This window comes from Agelaius tricolor, unplaced genomic scaffold (genome assembly GCF_023055355.1).
Source record: "Agelaius tricolor isolate 1412-34295 unplaced genomic scaffold, bAgeTri1.0.p SCAF_5, whole genome shotgun sequence".
Taxonomy (NCBI): domain Eukaryota; kingdom Metazoa; phylum Chordata; class Aves; order Passeriformes; family Icteridae; genus Agelaius; species Agelaius tricolor.
Window position 1 is genome coordinate 16,366,563 of NW_027269265.1, and position 19,238 is coordinate 16,385,800.

At 38.8% G+C, this 19,238-nt stretch overlaps 1 protein-coding gene across 1 annotated transcript in view; it reads right to left on the bottom strand.

The window, feature by feature from the left end:
• The window catches only part of SLC24A4 (solute carrier family 24 member 4), an 84,444-nt gene that overhangs the window by 33,444 nt on the left and 31,762 nt on the right, over positions 1 to 19,238 (bottom strand). The window contains exons 3-4 of the mRNA XM_071426588.1: positions 1,658 to 1,734; positions 434 to 508 (exon numbers count right to left, since the gene is read on the bottom strand). Of these exons, the coding sequence (XP_071282689.1) occupies positions 434 to 508; positions 1,658 to 1,734 (152 nt within the window). The remainder of the gene's footprint in view (positions 1 to 433; positions 509 to 1,657; positions 1,735 to 19,238) is intronic.

Consider the following 19,238-nt stretch of genomic DNA (forward strand, 5'->3'; position numbering starts at 1 on the left):
AAGATTTTTATTCTGAGTCCATATCCAAGGTACACACTTTTCTCACAGATTTTCTCTTTTTTCCACTTTATGCCAGAACCGCATATACTTCCTTTCTCCTTGCTGACATGCTGGTAGATGTGCAATAAGACTTGCATAGCCACCACATTAATTTTTCTATCTATGATATCTTTCCTCAAGTTACTTTAAAAAAAAGGAGTACAATAATAAATCCAACCAATCCATAACCTATACCTCTTCTAGTTACATGCCTCAGGTATTTAAGAGTGGGTTTTGCCATCTGATAACATTAAATCTTTGATTTTTTTCTGCTTGAGTGTGGCCAGAGAAACAAGCATGCACAGAACACTGGTTCATTTTTTTGATGGGAAATATCTTTAAATAATATTCTCTGAATAAATTTCTAAAAGAGTAATAATTTTCATTAACATACCTCACAAATTTTCTCTAAGGATGGAACAAAGAAGTCATCACATACTATGGCCAAAGCGTAAAACATATAAAGAGCCTGAAAAGAAAATACATTCAAGGAATACATTAGATTTTTCCTGTATATGAAATGAGGAAAAAAGGTAATGCTACCTTTATTCAAACTAGCAAAAGTATAGCTTCACTTTTTATTTCAGTCCAAATAAAAATCTTCCTGTTGATAAATTTACGACATAAAACCAGATTTTTGAATATAAGATCTCATTTGGAACATATGTCAGACCCTAAAATATGAAAGGTACCACACTTTAACAGAACAGGATGCCACAACACATTTCATACCATGAAAAGTAACAGGTAAAGCTACAAAGTTATGAAGTCTTCTATATTTTTAACTAATTATCAGACCAAGTAATTATGTAGAAAGTAAAATCAGGCTGATGAACAATATTCAGGAAATATTTACACCTAGAAATAAGTGGACTCTGGCCATAGATCACTGCACCAATGATCCTGGTTCCCTGCATAGGTGTGGTTCTCCCACTGTCCTATGCAGCTTTATGTGCTGTGCCCATGCAGTGGGCTTGATCCTTTATTTTCCCTGAGCTGGGAATGAAAAACTGGACCCTGCAGACCTCACTTGCTTTGTTTTTTAATACAATAGAAAATAAAATGCCACGTGATATTTTCTATATTTCTTCAGGGTTGCTTTAGGGTTTTTTAAATTATAATTGCATCTATTGCATAGAGGCACAAAAGAAAAGTGATTCAAGAAACTTCCACATCATGCTTGATGTCAATAATGAAGGAATCCCAAACTCTGTCTATATAACATGAAATACAAGTCATGTGATCTATTCTGCCAGGATTTTATCTCCAAGAGGATGAATGCATAGGTACTTCAAATTCAGACTTGCATACTTTTCTTAAATCATGGAGTCATTGAATCATTTAGGTGGGAAAAGACCCTTAAGATCATCAAGTACAACTGGTAATCCAACAATACCAAGTCCACCACTATACCATGTCCCAAAGGTGTTACCTTTTAAGACACTGTACTCATATAGATGTATTAGAAATACTGAAATCAAAATATTAAAAACTTGTTCATATATACAGAACTCTACATAGTAAGGTCACTATGATGATTAACATGTTATTAAAAAATAAAATAGAAAAAGTAACATAAAAGGAAAACAAGAATGAAGCATGGTAGAGAAAAACTTACAGCAATGATATGAAGCAGAATTCCTCCTTGCTGACGTTCTTTATTTGTAAATATATCTTCAGGAAACTCATTAATGGCTGAAAGAAAAACATACTTTTTTTAAAAAACAATGTACACAGCATGTAGAAATGGAAGAATGAAAAACAGGGAAGCATCTGCAGAAACATATGACCAGACATAAGTGCCTCTTCTGATGTATTATATTACAGCTTGCCATTTCAGAATCTCGTTAGTGCTCTGTAGTTTTGAGACACTGTGTAATCACAGTTGACACTCTTACAGGAACACAGTACAGGATAATTCACAAACTACTGGTCAAGATGCAGCAATCTGCAATGCTTTAATCTATTTTATATGTTTTAGAAACATTTTAAGATGCCAACAGAAGCACATATATAACAGCCAAACAGGTTCCTTGTAGTAATACACTGCTATATATAGTAATACCTAGTATAATAAAATACCATTCCCTCCATGTAGTATCATTCCCTCCATGAGAGGGGAATACCTTTCTGGAATAATACTGAAATACCATCAACTTTAAGAACTTATTGTCAGTTACATTAGCTGACAAAAGCAAAATTTTTCAGAGAAGTTACTCCTTACCACATGAAATAATATATGGCAAAAATTGGTAAGCACACAAGGCATGTATTTTTTAATAAATTCTGCCTATTAAAAACTAATATTATCTGAAGTGATTAGTAACTAAAAATGCATTAAGGAAACTTCTTTACTGGAAGGGAAGTGGTAGAAAAGACCCAGATCTACAGCTGCTTCCAGAATATGGTTGTTCTTACGTCACTGGTTGAAATACCATGCCCCCATAGGTGTAATTCAGGACACACACCATTCACACTGCAACCCCCATTTTGCCCTCTGTCTCCTCCATTCAAGCTGTGGCTGAGAGAACACACATAGGACAGCAAAGAACAGAGCCCTGGCCTGGGTCTCTAGCAATGAGAGCAGGACTCTGCACATGAGGCAAATCTTTTCACACATTTGGATGCAAAGGTGTGCAGTTCCCATCACAGGGGTTTGTGCCAGAAATGCCATCATCCCCTTACTGCCACCACATGGCAGAAGGAATATACCCCTGCTCCCTATCTTGGCAAACTGGATCTGTCATCTGGGAAGCTATTACCTACCTGGTCATCTCATTCAGATGACTGTATAATATTTCACAGTACAATGTTAAAAACGGTTAAGGTAGTATAAACTGAAGTTTTAAGAAGCACGAATAAAATCACCATTTTTCTAATCTTTCTAAGGTGACTTTACTTCTGTGAAGTTAATACCAAATAGTAAAACAGAAATCCTGAGGACATCAAAGGTAAGAGCCAGAAAATAAAAACTAGTGTAGGCATCTAATCACAAAACAAAAGCAAGGCAGCTTCACTGCAAACTGCCTTGCTTCACAGACAGTGATAACAGTATATTCTGGTGATAACAGCATTAGTAATAAATAACTACTTGTAATGAACACCTGCATTTCTCACAGAGGTAATACTACATGAACTAACATGAAGACCGCTTTTCTCAAAGATAATGCTCCTCTCTACAAAGAGCTCATGGTGTGCATTTTTTCTCACAATGAGACAATTCAAAATCTTCTATAAAAGTCAGGGAAATTAAACAAAGCTCTGGAGCTTGGTAGACAAGATTTCTTTCTTAATGAAATGGCCACCTACCAGTGAGTTCCAAGGTACAGTATGGAGTTTTACTGTATAAACATTTGCTGTCTTTATGGATTTATTATCCAAATAATCACAGGTTTGGTCTAACGATTATCTACAAATTCTGTATACCTTAGCCACATGCACTGTTCTTCATTTACTAGCTGTATTATGGCTTTAGTATCTTGAACTATTTGTTATTCTTACCTACTGCTGTGATAACCTGGTTTCTCAGGAAAAAGCTGTTTGGATTCCCCTGGGTCCTATTTTAGGCCTGAGAATTCAACAACACTTAGCTGAGGGGGGCAGTGGCATTCCCTCATCTGTATAAGCCGACAGAGGGAATACGACATTATCAGAGCTTGAGAGAGCAGTCTGCCCTCGTGGTACATCTGATACATGTGCACAGCAAGGCACTGCTCTGCTTCACACAGAGATGTTTTCTCTTGTATGGGAGATGGAGTTATCTGTCTGCCTGAGTGGGAGCTACATCTCCTTGGTTTCTACTGAAAAGAGACAGAACAGATGGGAGAAGGAGATTAAATGAAGAGCAGTACATTTAATGGGGCTAACCTTTGCCAAAAAAAGAGGAGAACATACACCCATCATCTTAAAACCAGATAGAAATACAGAAATATTTATCCTGCTGGTACTGTTGCCAACTCATGGGTCCTGCAGCTCATCTTACCCAGCACAGATCTCAGGGGGAAGGGAGGGCACCAAGAAAGCCAAGCCTCTACTGAAATTGCCATCAATCTGTTCCCTCTCTAATCATTAAGTGAGTGGGGAAACAAAAGCACCTTCTCCAGTTACAACTTGGAGGGGATGCCACCGCCTTCTTCTCTGAGTCACAGACATAAAAAAAATCCTTGCTTATGGCACGACAGAAAGCATGATTCACCTTTGATAAAAAGCTCTGGCTGAGCTGTCTGTGGCTAAAGAGCTATACAAGGCATGCAAAGAGCATGCCTGAGAACAGAATACAAGAGCAGCTGCAGAGCCTAAGCTGCCTGCTTGGCTCCGGAGAGAAGAGCTGGCACAGAGCAGCTGGGGCAACCCCGGCGTGCCCGTGACACCTGCCCTGACGTAGGCTGTTAGCAGATTAATTCTGGGTACCCTGAGAGCATTGTTCCCACATGCCCTACCCATACCATGACAGGCAGGCTGCCAACGAAGTGAAGTTTCAGAATCCCCTAAGCCTGACAGCCATCTCAACAACCACGTGGATCTGTGGTTTTATAACCTGCCTTGACATGTGATTTCTTCACCTTATTAGCAGTTGATTTACTCACAACAAACATGCCAAGTCTTAACACCTGCTAAGTATTCAAGCCTGCTACAACTCTTAAGGTTCTTCCTGACAGGGAAAATGGATCTGTAGATTTTTGAAGGCTACGTGCAATCAGATCTGCCTTTGCAGGAAGGGGGTTAGGCACATGACGTACACAAAAGCTCAATGCCCCTTTTCATGCCTACATCTTGCTTCTCTGGCCCTTTAGACCCTGCTACAGCTACAGATTGCAATGCCTACCCCTTCACCCTGGCACTCAGGGAATGCTGATCATCAGACTCACTCAGAACAGATGTGTAAGGGGATGAAGGACAGGCAGAAGACACAATTAGATACTTCCACTTTTACACCTTAAATAACCATATTCACAAGCTAGCTTGAATATTTAAAGTTTGTGTCGTTTGTTTAAGCACTGCAAACAGCTTTAGGCACCTCTACACTAAAGTGTATTTCTGCTTATGTGCAATTCCCTTTCACATTCCAGATCCTCATCTTCCCCAGGCTTGGTGTTGTGTCCATACACACGTAGTTGTGCCTCAGTGACAGTGAACAAACTCATCACTGTGTGCAGAAGTGAGCTTCTTTGTTCCTGTCAAGGAAATGCATGCATCATTACCTGGTGTCAGCAGCAAGATATCAACAGTTTGTGTGACAGGACTTCTGCAACAGACTTCATGGTACTGCAAATTTCACTAAATTGTAATTCCATACTAGTTTGCTGCAAGATTTGATTGAAAGCCAGAAAATCATCACTCCTTTCAACAGCATCTCCCTGAATGCAAGGATCCTATATAAGCTGAGTTGCAATGAATAGGATAAGTATGTCTTAGAACTAGTCTTGCTTTTAAAACATTTGTGACTTTAGCTCACACTGCTCTTCAAAATCAGGGCACTGGGAAGATTTTGACAGAAAGATGGTTAGCAACTTTGAAAGCATGCTCCCATATTGTCTTTACCATGAATGTCAAAAGGGTCAGTCCCCTGTCATGTTTCACCTATTCCTCCAGGTGCTGAAGTATAGTCTCAGGAGGACAGCAGTGACCTCAGTACATGTAGGCAGTCTCAGGGAACAACATATCACACTCAGCTAATTCTCTTGCACAACCTGTGCACTGTAAATATTGTGATAGTAACTGTGTACTTGAGAAAAGAATAGCAGGTAGCTTTTGCTCATAGAAAAGCATTGACTTCAGTTATGTAATGTAGTATTAATACCAGAAACAAAGTCAAACCCTAAGATCTTACCACCACAGTGAAACTAGTTTACTCAAATATAAAATGTGTCATATGGAAGTTCTCCTTTTTAATAATACTTTCCTAAATTAGTTGTAATGGATTTGAATAGTCATTAGAAAATGATAAATGTGCCATAGTACATTAAAGTTTTTTGGTTTTTTTTTTTTCACAAGCTAACAGTCCCTTAACTCTAAATTGGCAGTGAAGAAAAATGGTACACTCAGCAAGCACATTTAACGATGAAAGCTGGTAACACACAAATCTTAAAAGGACCAAAGAAGAAATAAAGAACAGTTCACTGATCATGTCAGATGCCCTCTGGAACAAGTAGGAATTATCAAGCTTTAAGCTCCCACTCCCATTAGACAGCTGTTTCCAGTTTTCTGTAGCAGGATGACTTGAGGATTTCCCTCACGCTCAGTTCAGCTTTTGCTCCATACTAACCTAGGCAGCAGTTGTACAGCAAATCAGGAATGGGTTACACAAAGAAATACACATTTATTTGAAAAATTCTGCAAGGATGCTTCTGTAGAGATAACTCTTTAGTAAACTTGTCTCATGGATTATATTACCTGAGCAACAATAAGGCAACAATAATAATAATAATAATAATCCAAATGAAGTGCAATGAAACTATTTGAAACACCACCCAACTTCTTTGAGAGGCATTTGTGCATCCATGTAAAACTGTGTGATGCCAAAGATAAAGCTTTCTATTTGCAGGCAAAGTACCATCTGGCAGGAGGCACACTGAGCATCCTCCTCCATATACTCCTCACCTCATAAACAGTAGAATTATGAGCAAATTTTATCTGTCTGGTATATTAATTCAATTTACATTGCTCAGCCAAAAGAGGACTCCCAAGTGCAATCATATGTGCAATGGAAAAGTAGCAGCTTATGAAGCAAATAACTGACTCAACTCTCAACCATGAAATCCATTTAATATATGATTGTAAAGAATGGTATTATTTATGAAATAGCCTTGAAAATTCTCTTTCCATCAGTATGAAGTTATGAAAATATCTATACAAAACTGGATTAGCTACAACAAAAAGTAGAATTAATAGCTTAATAAATCCTAGACTTACATTGAGTTTCTTCTCTCTTTTATAAAAAAAGTATCTTGACTCATTAAGTTGATACCAAACAATGAAAAAACACATTAAGAATTAACTATCAACCAAAAGATTAAAAGGCATGATGAAATCCCAGTTCCTGACCTAGGGGACTCAGTGATGACACAAGAATACACAAGTACTGCAACATGAGGATGCAACCACATACCAGAGAGCAGTATTTCATGTATTAACCTTTGTGTTACTAAAAAAAAAAAAAAAAAAAAAAACACAACCTCTAAAAGGTTCCCAAGGTTTGAAATCATGTTTTGCTTGTTTTTTTTCTCCCTGGCCTCCAGACCATTCACACAATTTCTCAACTATTCTAGCATCTTCCCTTACTAGGACACCAGTTTTCCACTAAGCATGAGTATATTCTTCAAAATGCCACCTATGGACCCTAACCCTTTCATTTCACCCATCAGATTCCTAAACCAGGGTATTAAACAAAATTTTCACCTTCTCCCCTTTTTCACTCACTGACTCATACTCTGTTTACACTACTCTGAGCCAAGGCTGGCAAAGCAGTTCAAACACTGCCAGGGTCCAGCACTGGTGCAGCTTTTTTCAGATATGACATGCCATTTCCAGGCTCTGGGGGAATAATCCTGGTTCTCAGGACTAAAACACCATGGAATAATGTGAACAGTTTAAATTGTACTATCTCTTCACTGTCCTATGAATTAACTAAAGGCATCAGTTACCAGTAAATAATTGTGTCTTCTACATGGAATTTGTCTCTACACGCAATTTCGCATTCTGAGCCTCATACATTTGACACTCCCTCTCTACTTTTCTCTCATTTTTTGCTTCCTGAAAGTCTATAGTTTCTATGGTCTACAGAATCTTGTTTCATTTGAAGGAGAGAGCTCTTTGGCTGTGCTGGGTTTTGGACTCAGTTTGGCTATGTCCTTTTTAAATACAGATAAAAAGTGATGTCCCTGGCAAGATCACTGCCTTTTGGAAAAAGTATAATGACTGGATTAACAATCAATGCTGAGACTCACATAAAAAAGCACACTTATTAAAAGATCAGGCAACTTTTCAGCCCTTCAGGAAAGAATCATTCCTTATGTTTTTCACAGGCAAGCCTTCCAGCTGCAAACAAGCTGGAGAATCAAGCATCACACTATGAGGTTTTGGTATCCGCAGCTCAAGCTCAACAAGGTCTTATTTAGAATTTTTTTTACTCCCAGTCAGACTCAAAAATCTCTTCCAGAACTAAAGGATGGAAAGTACTTATGCTAATTGTTCAGCCTAATCACTTATAAACTCAGTTTATTCGCCTCACAACAACACCAAGAAGAGGCTACTTTGACATGTCATAGCATCTTCAAGGGGATTTCACTGCAGGTCTATTCATAAACTGTACTGCCAGGAGGAAAATGACAATCTGATTTCTGTAACAATGGGCTTTGAAATCAAGCAGACAAGTTGTAGCATGTCACTGAAAAGATTACAAAAAGTGTAACAATTTTAAGACACTGTGGACTAGTGACCCCCTTTGAAATGACCCACTCCATTTGGCACAAAAGGACACTTCTACACATACTAGGTATTAACTCCCCAGTTAAAATATTTTTTAAAATACTTTAACAAGTATTTTTACAGAGTATGCACTGGAGCTGCTCTTACATATATTGTTGCACTATGCCTAATGAATAGCTTGACAATCAGAGCAGACCACTATCTCTTCCTTGGTTCTCAAAATGACTGTCAGCAGGCAGTACACAAGGAACAACCACCACAGAGGCTGCCCTTGGCAGATTTCCTCACACTACAGAATTTCATAGCAGGGAGAAAATCTTCCTTGTGCTGCTTGAATATGCAAGCAAGAGGGATCAGTTAAGTGAATTTAGTCCAAGGCAGAAATACTTTCTGAACATCTGAAGACCTCATTTGGCACAGGGATGCGTTATTAATCCATTCCAGCATTTTTCCATGGGTGTCACATGAACAATGGGATCAAAACTGCCCTTCAAAAAGTAAAAGCTGACTACCATGGCAGAACTCATAAGAAAGACAATTACATTTAAGAGCAGATAAAAATGAAGTGACAGGAAATAACATCTTTCTTTATAAAATATCACTGATCCTTTTCCATGAACACCTCTGCTTGCAAAATGACTACAAAAGTACTTTTCTGTACAACAAAGTTCCTTCTACCCACCCTTCTTCAGTGAATAAATAATTGGGTGATTACTACCTCCTTACATGTATTGGGGACAGACCTCAAATAACAGAGAATATGGTCTATTACCTGCCAGGTACACCCTCAGGAGAAGTGACAACCACATTCAAATGGCAAAATCACTGGCAAAATTGACTGGATCCAAGTCAGACCACAGATTAAGTTTGAACTGTTAGTAGCCAGAAAAGCTACCAGGTTACTTGAAAATTGAACAGATCACATGTAGAAAACACTGAGACGAAATAATTAAGCAACCACAAGAGCTGGCACAGCAGCTATCATTCAGAACAGAAGTGCACTTTAAATGAAACTCTGCCATTGTGCCTTCAGTACAGTGAATGCATAATAATAAGCTTTTGAATCCCTTCTACTTTGGTAAAAGCTTCAGCATGGCTCATTTAAAAGCAGCTGTATTGGCACACACCATTCTTTTCCCCCAAATGCATAGAAAAGGAAACAAAATTTAATACTTAAAATATACCCCATCCAAGTAGAAATTTTAACCATCTAGGAAAATTGTGATATTCTTCAAGTTGAAACAGCACAAAAACTATACATGGCTAAGATTCTACCAGGCTAAGATTAAGTTAAACAAATCATTTTTTTAGAATCAAATGGGCATGAGATAACAAAGCAACAGCAGACTAAGTCAGGCCTACTAAGACCAGAGAAAGGCATACAATGGGTATGCATGGGTATTGTTTACTTTTCTTACTTAGAAGCTTCTCTTTCTAGATATAAAAGGAAAATTATGGGAGGCAGTTGCAAAAAGAACTAACTCAAACATTTATTCCACCCCTGCCAACTTAGGTCTGTTTCCAGCAGAGAGTTTTCTCTACTTTAACCAAGAGGAAACCAGTAAAATTCAAAGATGCTGCACTAAGGCAGAGGCCTTAAGGTCTCTTTGGTGACCTTACTGAGGCCAGAATATCCAAGAGTTCAGTACAGGCAAGCCAACATTTTCATGGAACTCAGAAGCCCTATCCAGCCCTCAAAAAAATCAGGCTGTTGATGCCACAAACTGATCTGCTCGTTAATTCTCCAAGTTTTGCTTTTCTCTTGGAAGGAAGTTGAATTTTGGAAAATTATTTTAAGTTGCACCAAATAAGCTCTCAAAAAAACCCTCCAACAGTGTTAAAAACCTCTGGATGAAGTCAGGCTTTGAAGTCAAGCACTCAGCATAACTTTTGGTTCCATGTACCCCTTGGCGCTTTGAAAGAATCATTTTCATATGGAAATCAGAAGCACGATAGTTTTTCCGTGTGAGCCACGCTTATGTGGTATAGCCAAGTCTCATTACTTCACTCTTTGTAAAACATACAATATTTGCTTCTTTTACTTTTTCTGAAACTATGGTCCTGGAATTGTGCAATTATGTAAGAACATCAGATTTCACTTAAAACAAAAGACTCTGCCTGTAGCCTTTGTGTTTGTAGAAGAGGGCACAAGCCCAAAAACCTAAAGGATTTACAAAACCCAGAAGACAAACAAAAAGAGACCCAGACTTGTTGTTTATCTTTTAAACAAACATCACAATTTTGTGGGGCCAGGTTTACACTTCTTGAGCACACAGGATTACTAGCATTACTTCTCAGTTCATATGTTTTAGCTCCAAGTCACAAACACATGAACATTCCAGCATGCAGTTTCTGCTCAATAATAAAAAACTACATCAACACATGTCTTATGCCACAGATGAACAATCTGCTTTGCTATTTCCACATAGGTAATCCCATCCAAGGCAAGCAAGACTCAACCCCCTCTAGCTCCTATGTCACAATTCGTTACTACATAAATAATTTTTCAAATGGCAGATTTGCACAGTCCTCCCCAGACAACATCCCTTGGAGCACTTTGTTCTTAAAGCACTGCAGTACTGTTTACAGCTTCTTACTGAGTTTCTAGACTAATGACAATCTCTTTTAAGTTCCAGCCTCTACTATATATTTCAATATCCTCATATTTGATATGAAATCTGGTAAGTAAAAACCAGCTTCTTAGAAGATCTGGAGAGTTTCACATACTAATACTGCCTACTAAGCAGCACTGGAGTTTTCAGGAAGGGAAACTGATTTATCTCCTAAATGCATAGTAATTATTCCAGAATAAAAGTCATATTGATGTAGAATAGAGGCAAACAGCAGAGAGTCCACTACTGGAAAGTACTAAGATAAACATTACAATAATTTCACAATCCAAATTTACAGTCCTTCTCATGCTGTCTTCAATGACACAGAATGCTATTCCATGGCTATTTAGAATCTGTATATAAATATTGCAATAAAGCTCACACCACTTCACAGAAAGAAGGAGAGACAAGCTCTACTCACAGCAATGCTAGATAAAGGGGAATACAAGGCCAAAAGCCACTGAAGTGAAATAAGCAAAAGAATGGAAATAAGGGGAAAAAAGGTACATCAATTTAGTAATGTCACAGCCCAATCATGAAAGATCTGTACAGGTTTTTTTTTAGACCTTAGAAGTGTAGAAGAAAGTACAGTCAAACACAACACACACACCTCTCTTTAATCCAGCCAGCTCAGATACCATTAACAGGGCAACTACTGTCACACAAGCTTCAGCTCATATGGCACAAGCCCAGCTGGAAGCCTGGATATACAGGTCATAGCTGGAGCTCCTGCTTCATTGCTGCTGGTTCTACAAATAGCTCCCTTGAACTCAGGTATTTCTCCATTTCTTCACAAACTCTCAAGCTGCAAGTCTGGAGTGTTGCTTTGTAAAACCAGGCATCCCACTGTCACTGTACTGCATGCATGCTCTTCTCATGCCCTAGTAGCCATCAATAGCACACACAATTTAAACAGTGCCAGCAGTTTTAATTTCTTTGCAAACACCACTGCCTGACAAGCAAATTGATGAGTTCTCTCCACCTCATTCTGCACTGGTTTAGTACTGAGTCTACAGACTATGAGGTACCATTCTGCAGAAAATCCCAAACCAACACATCAAAAATGTATTTGTACCTGATAGATGCTCACAAAAGGCTTAGCAGGCACCAAGCTATATTGTCCAGCCTTGAGAAGCAAGAAAGGTACATCTACCTGGACCATCAGAAAGGCACCATGGGAAATTATCACAGTCTATAAATATCACTGAGGTAACTACAAAAATAAAGACAGGGAATTACGAAGTCTCAGAATGTGGTAGGAAAAGAATCAGCATCTGAAAGCTAATGAAGGCAGAGAAAAAACTCAGTGAAGTATATGCACTAACTCTTAACAAGAGGAGCAATAGGAAAATGACATACTTATCTAATCATGCCAAACAGCAGCACTTATTTTGGCCATATATTATAAAGCACTTTCTGAATCCATATACGTGAAATCAAAAAACCTCTCAGAACAACATCCAAAATTTTCTTTAGAAACATCACACCAAGATGGTGTCCACAAAATACACGTAGAAATTACTCCTCCAAAGGATGCTTTTGAGTCTGGTCTAAATGAGGCAAGTCTCCTGTGTTATCCACATCACACTCCGCAGTGCCATTCAAGGAACTTAAAGCTGCAAAATCTACAGATTGCTTTCACTTCTGCCCATGAAGGAGCAACACTGCACTACTCTTCTGTCTTAAAATAAGCTTGTATCATCTTCACCTCATTACATCATGTGATTCAGAAACTGGTTTTGCTCTTTTAGAGCTAGTTTAGGTGAATTGAAGAGGAAATCATATCTTTCTAACATATATCAGAAATACACAGCATATAATATATATATATGTATGTTTTGTTCAAATTCTCTCTATATGGATCTATTTAGATTTTCCTCAAACAGTTAGGAGAAAAAAACCCAACATGCACAAATAAGGTGGTTTGTTGTATTCCAGCTGTGCACCAGAAAACAGAGACAGTCATAAAAAGAAATCTGATAGAATATGGCTGCAGAAGCAGAAGTTGGCTGCAAGAGTGGTCAGAAAATGAAGAAATGTGGACTAGGACAGTGAGTACTTAAAGACAGCAGAGCCTCACCACAAACTTCATCTGCTTTCACCTGATCTAAGGCAAGCAGTGCCTCTGATCAATTATATCTCATCTGCCCAGAGAGCCAGACCTAACATTTCAAAACTTCTTTATATGCTCATTTTGGATTACTAAATCTATTAACTTAGCTTAATAGTGTCACTGTAATTCCCTTCAACAGCTTGATGCAATGTAGCTGAAGAAGACATCAAGGTGACTGACCTGCCTGTGCATTTCAATTTACCTGGAATCAAGGGTTTGAAAACACCAAAGGACACTACCATGTGAGTACCATTTTTCTAGTCTTCTGTTCTGTGAAAATGCTGCTTCTGCTACTTGAAAAACAACAAATACTAGGCATAAAATCTTGCACCTGGTCTGTGAAACAGTAAGGCCTGATAACCTGTTCTTGCTTAATAAAGGATTATGCCTTTTAAACTCCTTAACTTGAGCGTGGCAGGGCTTTGATTCCAGTTGGCCAGTCTGTCAGAAAGCACCAGTTACTGCTTACTTCAGCACCTCTCATCAGCCACTAACATAATCACTGCAGTCATTCAATCACTGAGTGAAGCCCTTGTGTTATTTTCCAGCACAGTTTCTCTCATTGACATTAAACTATTTGAGATAGATCATTCAAATTAATTTTGCAGTGAAGACACAAGCTGAATGATAGAACATGATTTCCCCAACTGCATGGTGTGATTAATGCCACAATTGGGAATGATATGTACCAGTTTGATTTCCAGCAGTTGTTCCATCCACTAGAAAAACCTCTTCCCATTCTTACAGTGAAAGCATATATTGTGGTTTAATACAAGACCAGGCAGCTAACCAAGTAACAGCTTGTTTTTATCAGTTTGGTTTTTTTCTTCCTAAATTTAACAGTTGGGAGACTTTGAAATGTGTCTGCAGATGAATCAACAGCTTAAATGGTTCAGTGAGCAAAATAATTTTATGGGTTTTTTTTTTTTTGTCAACATGGGGATTTTAACATATTTGCACTTTGCAGACATAAATTAGAGTAAAACTCATTTCAATTCTGGTTCTCTTTAACTCTCATTTCCTAACCACATTTTTGCTGAAAAGCTAATATTGAAATTAAGAAGCATAGCTCTAGAGAAGTTAATGGAGCTCTGCTGATTTACATCAGTTTGAGATTCCAGCCCACCTATTTTGCTTTAATTAGAAAGGTACAAGAGGCATAAACAGTGCAAACATTGTAAGTTCATGATGTCACTCTCAAGTTTGAGTTTAGAACTAGACCAAAGAATCCCAAAGTAGAAAAACTGTTTGGATTATAGATTTCAAAAAAGAAAAAGTTTTCATGGTGCATCATAACAACTACATGGCACAAATCAAGGACCTAGATTCCATAATGGGCTGAGTACTCTGCTCAAGTATGGTCATCAGCACAAATCCAGCCCACCACTTACTGAAGTTCCTACTCATATTAGTCTCATTTGAATTAAACTTCTTGTTTTTAGAGTCAGGCATCTATTTAACTACTCTGATAAAGTTCCTCTGAAAAGACATATTTGCCTTTGCAGTTTATTTCACTTGAGAGTTCCAGCTGTAACTAAACAGTAAAATTATATTCTGCTAGGCTACAGCACTATTTACACAGAAATAATTATACTTATATATTGTACCAATGATATATTACATATCTACCACTGATAGGCAAAACAAAATTCTAAATAATGAGAAACATATGTTGGGAAATTAGCCATTATACTCAATGGCACTGGTTCTCTTTTTTCAATGGATTCACACCATTAACAGTTCATGCAGCTACACCAGCAGCACAGACAGTAGAACAAAGCTGAGCTAGTACACAGGCCATAATGTTCAAAGCTATAATGTAAGGCTTTCTACACAACTGAGGGGGAAAAAGCACCAGACACCAGTGTCAGACTGGGCTCCTTATTCCAGCCTTTCACATAGGCATGTGGGCCATGCTCTGCTACCTGCAGGGTGAAGCAGCAGCAGCCCTGGAATGCTCCCAGCTACTCAGTCACTCATAAAATGTGATGCCCCACCCAAGGCTAATGTCTCAGAAAGCAACTGGAACATGACCCCTTAAGGAAGCAGGGACAACACCTGAGAGTTAGAGAATTTCAGCCACACCCAGCAACACACAGGGAGAGCAGCCCAAGCTAGGCCAAGGGATGCTGCAGCACTCAGGAAAATGATTGTCAGACTGCAATAACCTCCAGCATTTGTGGAAGTATTTGGAACACAGGAGACCACCAGAGAACTCAGATGTACACGGTGTTTAACACTGGAAGAGGCCTGCCCTGGTTTTTGGGTGTGACACACCACACTTCAGACTGGGCTGGGAATGATAAAAATGTAAGGATATTGCACATTCTGACACACACAGTAATAACTGTGGACCTTTACAAATACCACCAATGTTCTAATGACAGAAAAGGCTGCAGCCAAGGAAGAGTGATGGGGTATGGTCCACAGGGCTCCTCTGCCACCTCATTGAGCAGGAAGAAATTTGGTAGAAGACCTAAAGAAGACACAGCTTCCAAGGAAAGGAGGGTGGCACAGCTGTGCCAGCAGCCTGAGGAGGTGTCAGTGGCAGCTGGAAGAAGCTGAGGAGCAGGTAATTGCCTAAAATTAACATGTAAAGAGAGAACACTGTACCATGAATAACTGACACGAACAATCAAAAGATGAGTAGAATCTTTCCCTAGTAATAAATGCAGCCACATAAAGGCATTAGAACATTGAATAGCCTTCCAAATAAAGCACTGGTATAGGTATTGACTGCAAGAGCGCTATAGGAAAACCAGATATAGGATACAAAACAATATTAATGCCTACAGAAAAAAAAAAAAACACCCAAACAAAACCAGTCTTTACAAAGCCACAGTTACCCACACATTTTATATGCAATCATCCATTTATTTTCCCACAAAAAACCCAAACAAAAACAACAGCAAAAACCCAAGACAAACCAAAAAACAAAAAAAAACCAAAAAAAACCCTAAAAAACAAAACAAACCACACTCAAAAAAAAGGCAAAAAAACCAACCCAACCCCTTCCTTCCCCTCCCCCCTCAATAAAAAAAAAGAAAAAGAAACAAAGAATCAAACCCCAAAAAAACACCCCACTTGCATAGCTCTGGGTTAAGGGACACAGGAGGGAAGTGTTTAGAGGGGATTCCAAAAGCCAGTTTATATGCATTTGCCTTAAGTGTCAGCTGCACTTTTAATAAGCCTTTAAACACTACCAAACTGACATGCTACTGACATGAAAGTGAGATCACAGCCCTGTATATATTTACCAATAAAATAATCAAAGTAATACCCTAATTTTGCAAAGAATGTCTCACTATTCAAGTCTAACAAAGTAGAGCTGATAAACAGTATACACAAAAGTCATCATTATGGAATGTTCTCCTTGTTAAGAAAAGCTAAGTAGTGGATTATCTTTACAGCATTCTTAAAATTAATTATTCAAAATACACTATTTGTAAAATTTATGTACACAGTAACAGAACAAAGCACAATAGTTAATGTCATAAAACCAAATTAAATCATAGAGAACACTATAAAGGATTAAGAGATTATTGATAAAGTAATTGCTACATGAGTAACAGGTTTTAAGAACGAAAAAAAAATCACAGAATATTGTGAGTTGGAAGGGACCCACAAGGATCACCAAGTCCAATTCCTGGCCCTGCACAGAAGCATACCCAAGAGTCACACCACGTGTCCAAAGGCATTGTCCAAACACTTCTTGAACTCTGTCAGGCTGGTGCTGTGCCCACTGCCCTGGGGAGCCTGTTCAGTGCCCAACCACCCTCTGGGTAAAAAACTCATCTCTGATATCCAACCTGAACCTCCCCTGACACAAGTTCAGGCCATTCCCTCAGTCCTGTCACTGGGCACCACAGGGAGGAGATCAGTGTCTGCCCCTCCTCTTCCCCTCACAGGAAGCTCCAACTGCAGTGGGGTCTTGCCTCAGTCTCCCCCAGGCTGAAGAGACCAAGTGACCTCAGCCCTCCTCACATGGCTTCCCCTCAAGGCCCTTCACCATCCTCACTGCCCTCCTTTGGACACTCTCTGACAGTTTCATGTCTTTCTGACATTGTGGCACCAGAACTGCCCCCAGGGCTCAAGGTAAGGCCGCCCCAGTGCAGAGCAGAGCAGGACAATCCCTGTTGTCATCTTACTGCAAAAGTTCAATCTTTCTTGGTGCTTTCTTATGGGCATCTCCTCACAGCATTGAGTCCACAGCACAGCCAAAAAACTCCAGCTCTCTCCTCACCCAGCTAACCCACTCTTACCGCACTCATCCTCAATGGACACAGCTGTGGCCTATTAAGGGCAGGCCTGTTCCTAACCTTTGGTGATTAGTACAGCTGCAGCTCCTCAGGGGTGAGATTGCCTTCTGCACTATTTTCTTGCATTCTACCCCTCCACAAATCCCCTCTCTTGCCTGGCTGGTGATGCTGGGCCTGAAGCACCCCAGGACATGGGTGGCCCCTCCTGACTCATGTCCAGCTTAGCATCAACCACCAGGTCCCTTTTCACAGTGCCTGCTCTGCACCATATCGTTCCTCTGTCTGTATGTGCATCCAGGGCTTTCAAAGAAGAAGAAATCAAAGACTTTTTATGAAGACACAAAGAGCTAGGAAAGAGAAGACTAAAACAAGTGCAGAACTTGCAGAGAGAAAGATAGAAAACTAAATGAGGAGTGGGAAATTACACAAAACGTGCACAGTAAGGAATAATTACTAAGAGGCAAAATGCCGTTTTTGACTAAACATTCAAGGATGTGCTAATGAGACACAAGGACATCCAGGAAGAAAAGCCTAAAGATCTGAGAACAGAAAAATATGTGAGAATCAGCCACAGATACAGACACTTGGAAATTAACCATCCAAGAAGCAATGATTGAAACCAGCAGAGATGAAGATGTTATAAAGAAAGCAACAGAAGGAAGAAACATGAATTATGCCGAAAGAAAAATAAAAAGGAGGGCAAGTAAACTACAAGTAAAGCGTAAGATATCCAACAGAGCACAACACTAAAGAAGATAAGCAGAAGGAATAAACAGAGTGGAAAGCAGTATCAGCAGAAATACACAGACAGATCAAGAACTGTCTCAGTGATCTCGCTAAACACACACAAAGAAATCCCAATTACCCCACATATTTCATTAGGAGTGAACCTATGGGCACCACAGATGTTAAAAACATTTTTAACCAAAACACCAACACAGTAACTCCCATCAAAGAACCCACAAAAATAAGTAGTGTAAAGAGTCTGACTGAACAGTACCAGTTAGGTAAAACTTGCAGGTCAGCTCAGATGATCAGAAATACTTCAATAATTTCTAATAGTGATTTCTAAAACACAATAAATTAAACCCAGCAGTACTTAAGCCCAATTAGTTTCACAGTGGCTTTTTCCTGAAACATGAGCACACATTTTGGCCCCCAACTCTCAATTTTTCCTTAGACTTTAGAAACTTTTCTCTGCCAAAATCTAAATTACTTGTTGGCTGACTTCTGAACAGTATCAATTAATAAACTGTAACAGTTAGGCTACTATTCCGTCCACAACTCAGGCAATACCCTAACATATTCTGAATGTTAAAAATGCTTTGAATAAACATTTGGATTCAGATCCTTCAGGTCACCATTTCACATCTCAACATTTTGTCACTTTTGATGATGGAGACACAAAGAGGTTTTGCAGCTGAAGAATTGGTAAATAATAGTGTCTACATTAAAGGATGAGCTACAAAAATACCTTCCTTGTTATTAAACATGCCAGTAAGAGTAAGGAATACACTTGCAAGACATCTACTGAAATGTAGGAGATGAAATCATTTAGACATTTGTTAGTTGGGCTTGCTATTACTTGAATTTTTGTAAAAACTCAGTTAATACTATCAAACAGATGTGTGCTAGCTATGTTTTTCTAGTTTTGCTAAATGTGTATATAACACTTATGTGTGTGCATTATTTAGGTGATTTTGATGAAAATATTTCAGACTTTAGTGGTACCAAACCTAACAGTCTCAAGATTTTGCCTCATAAACAAAAATTCAGGAAAGGAAAAAA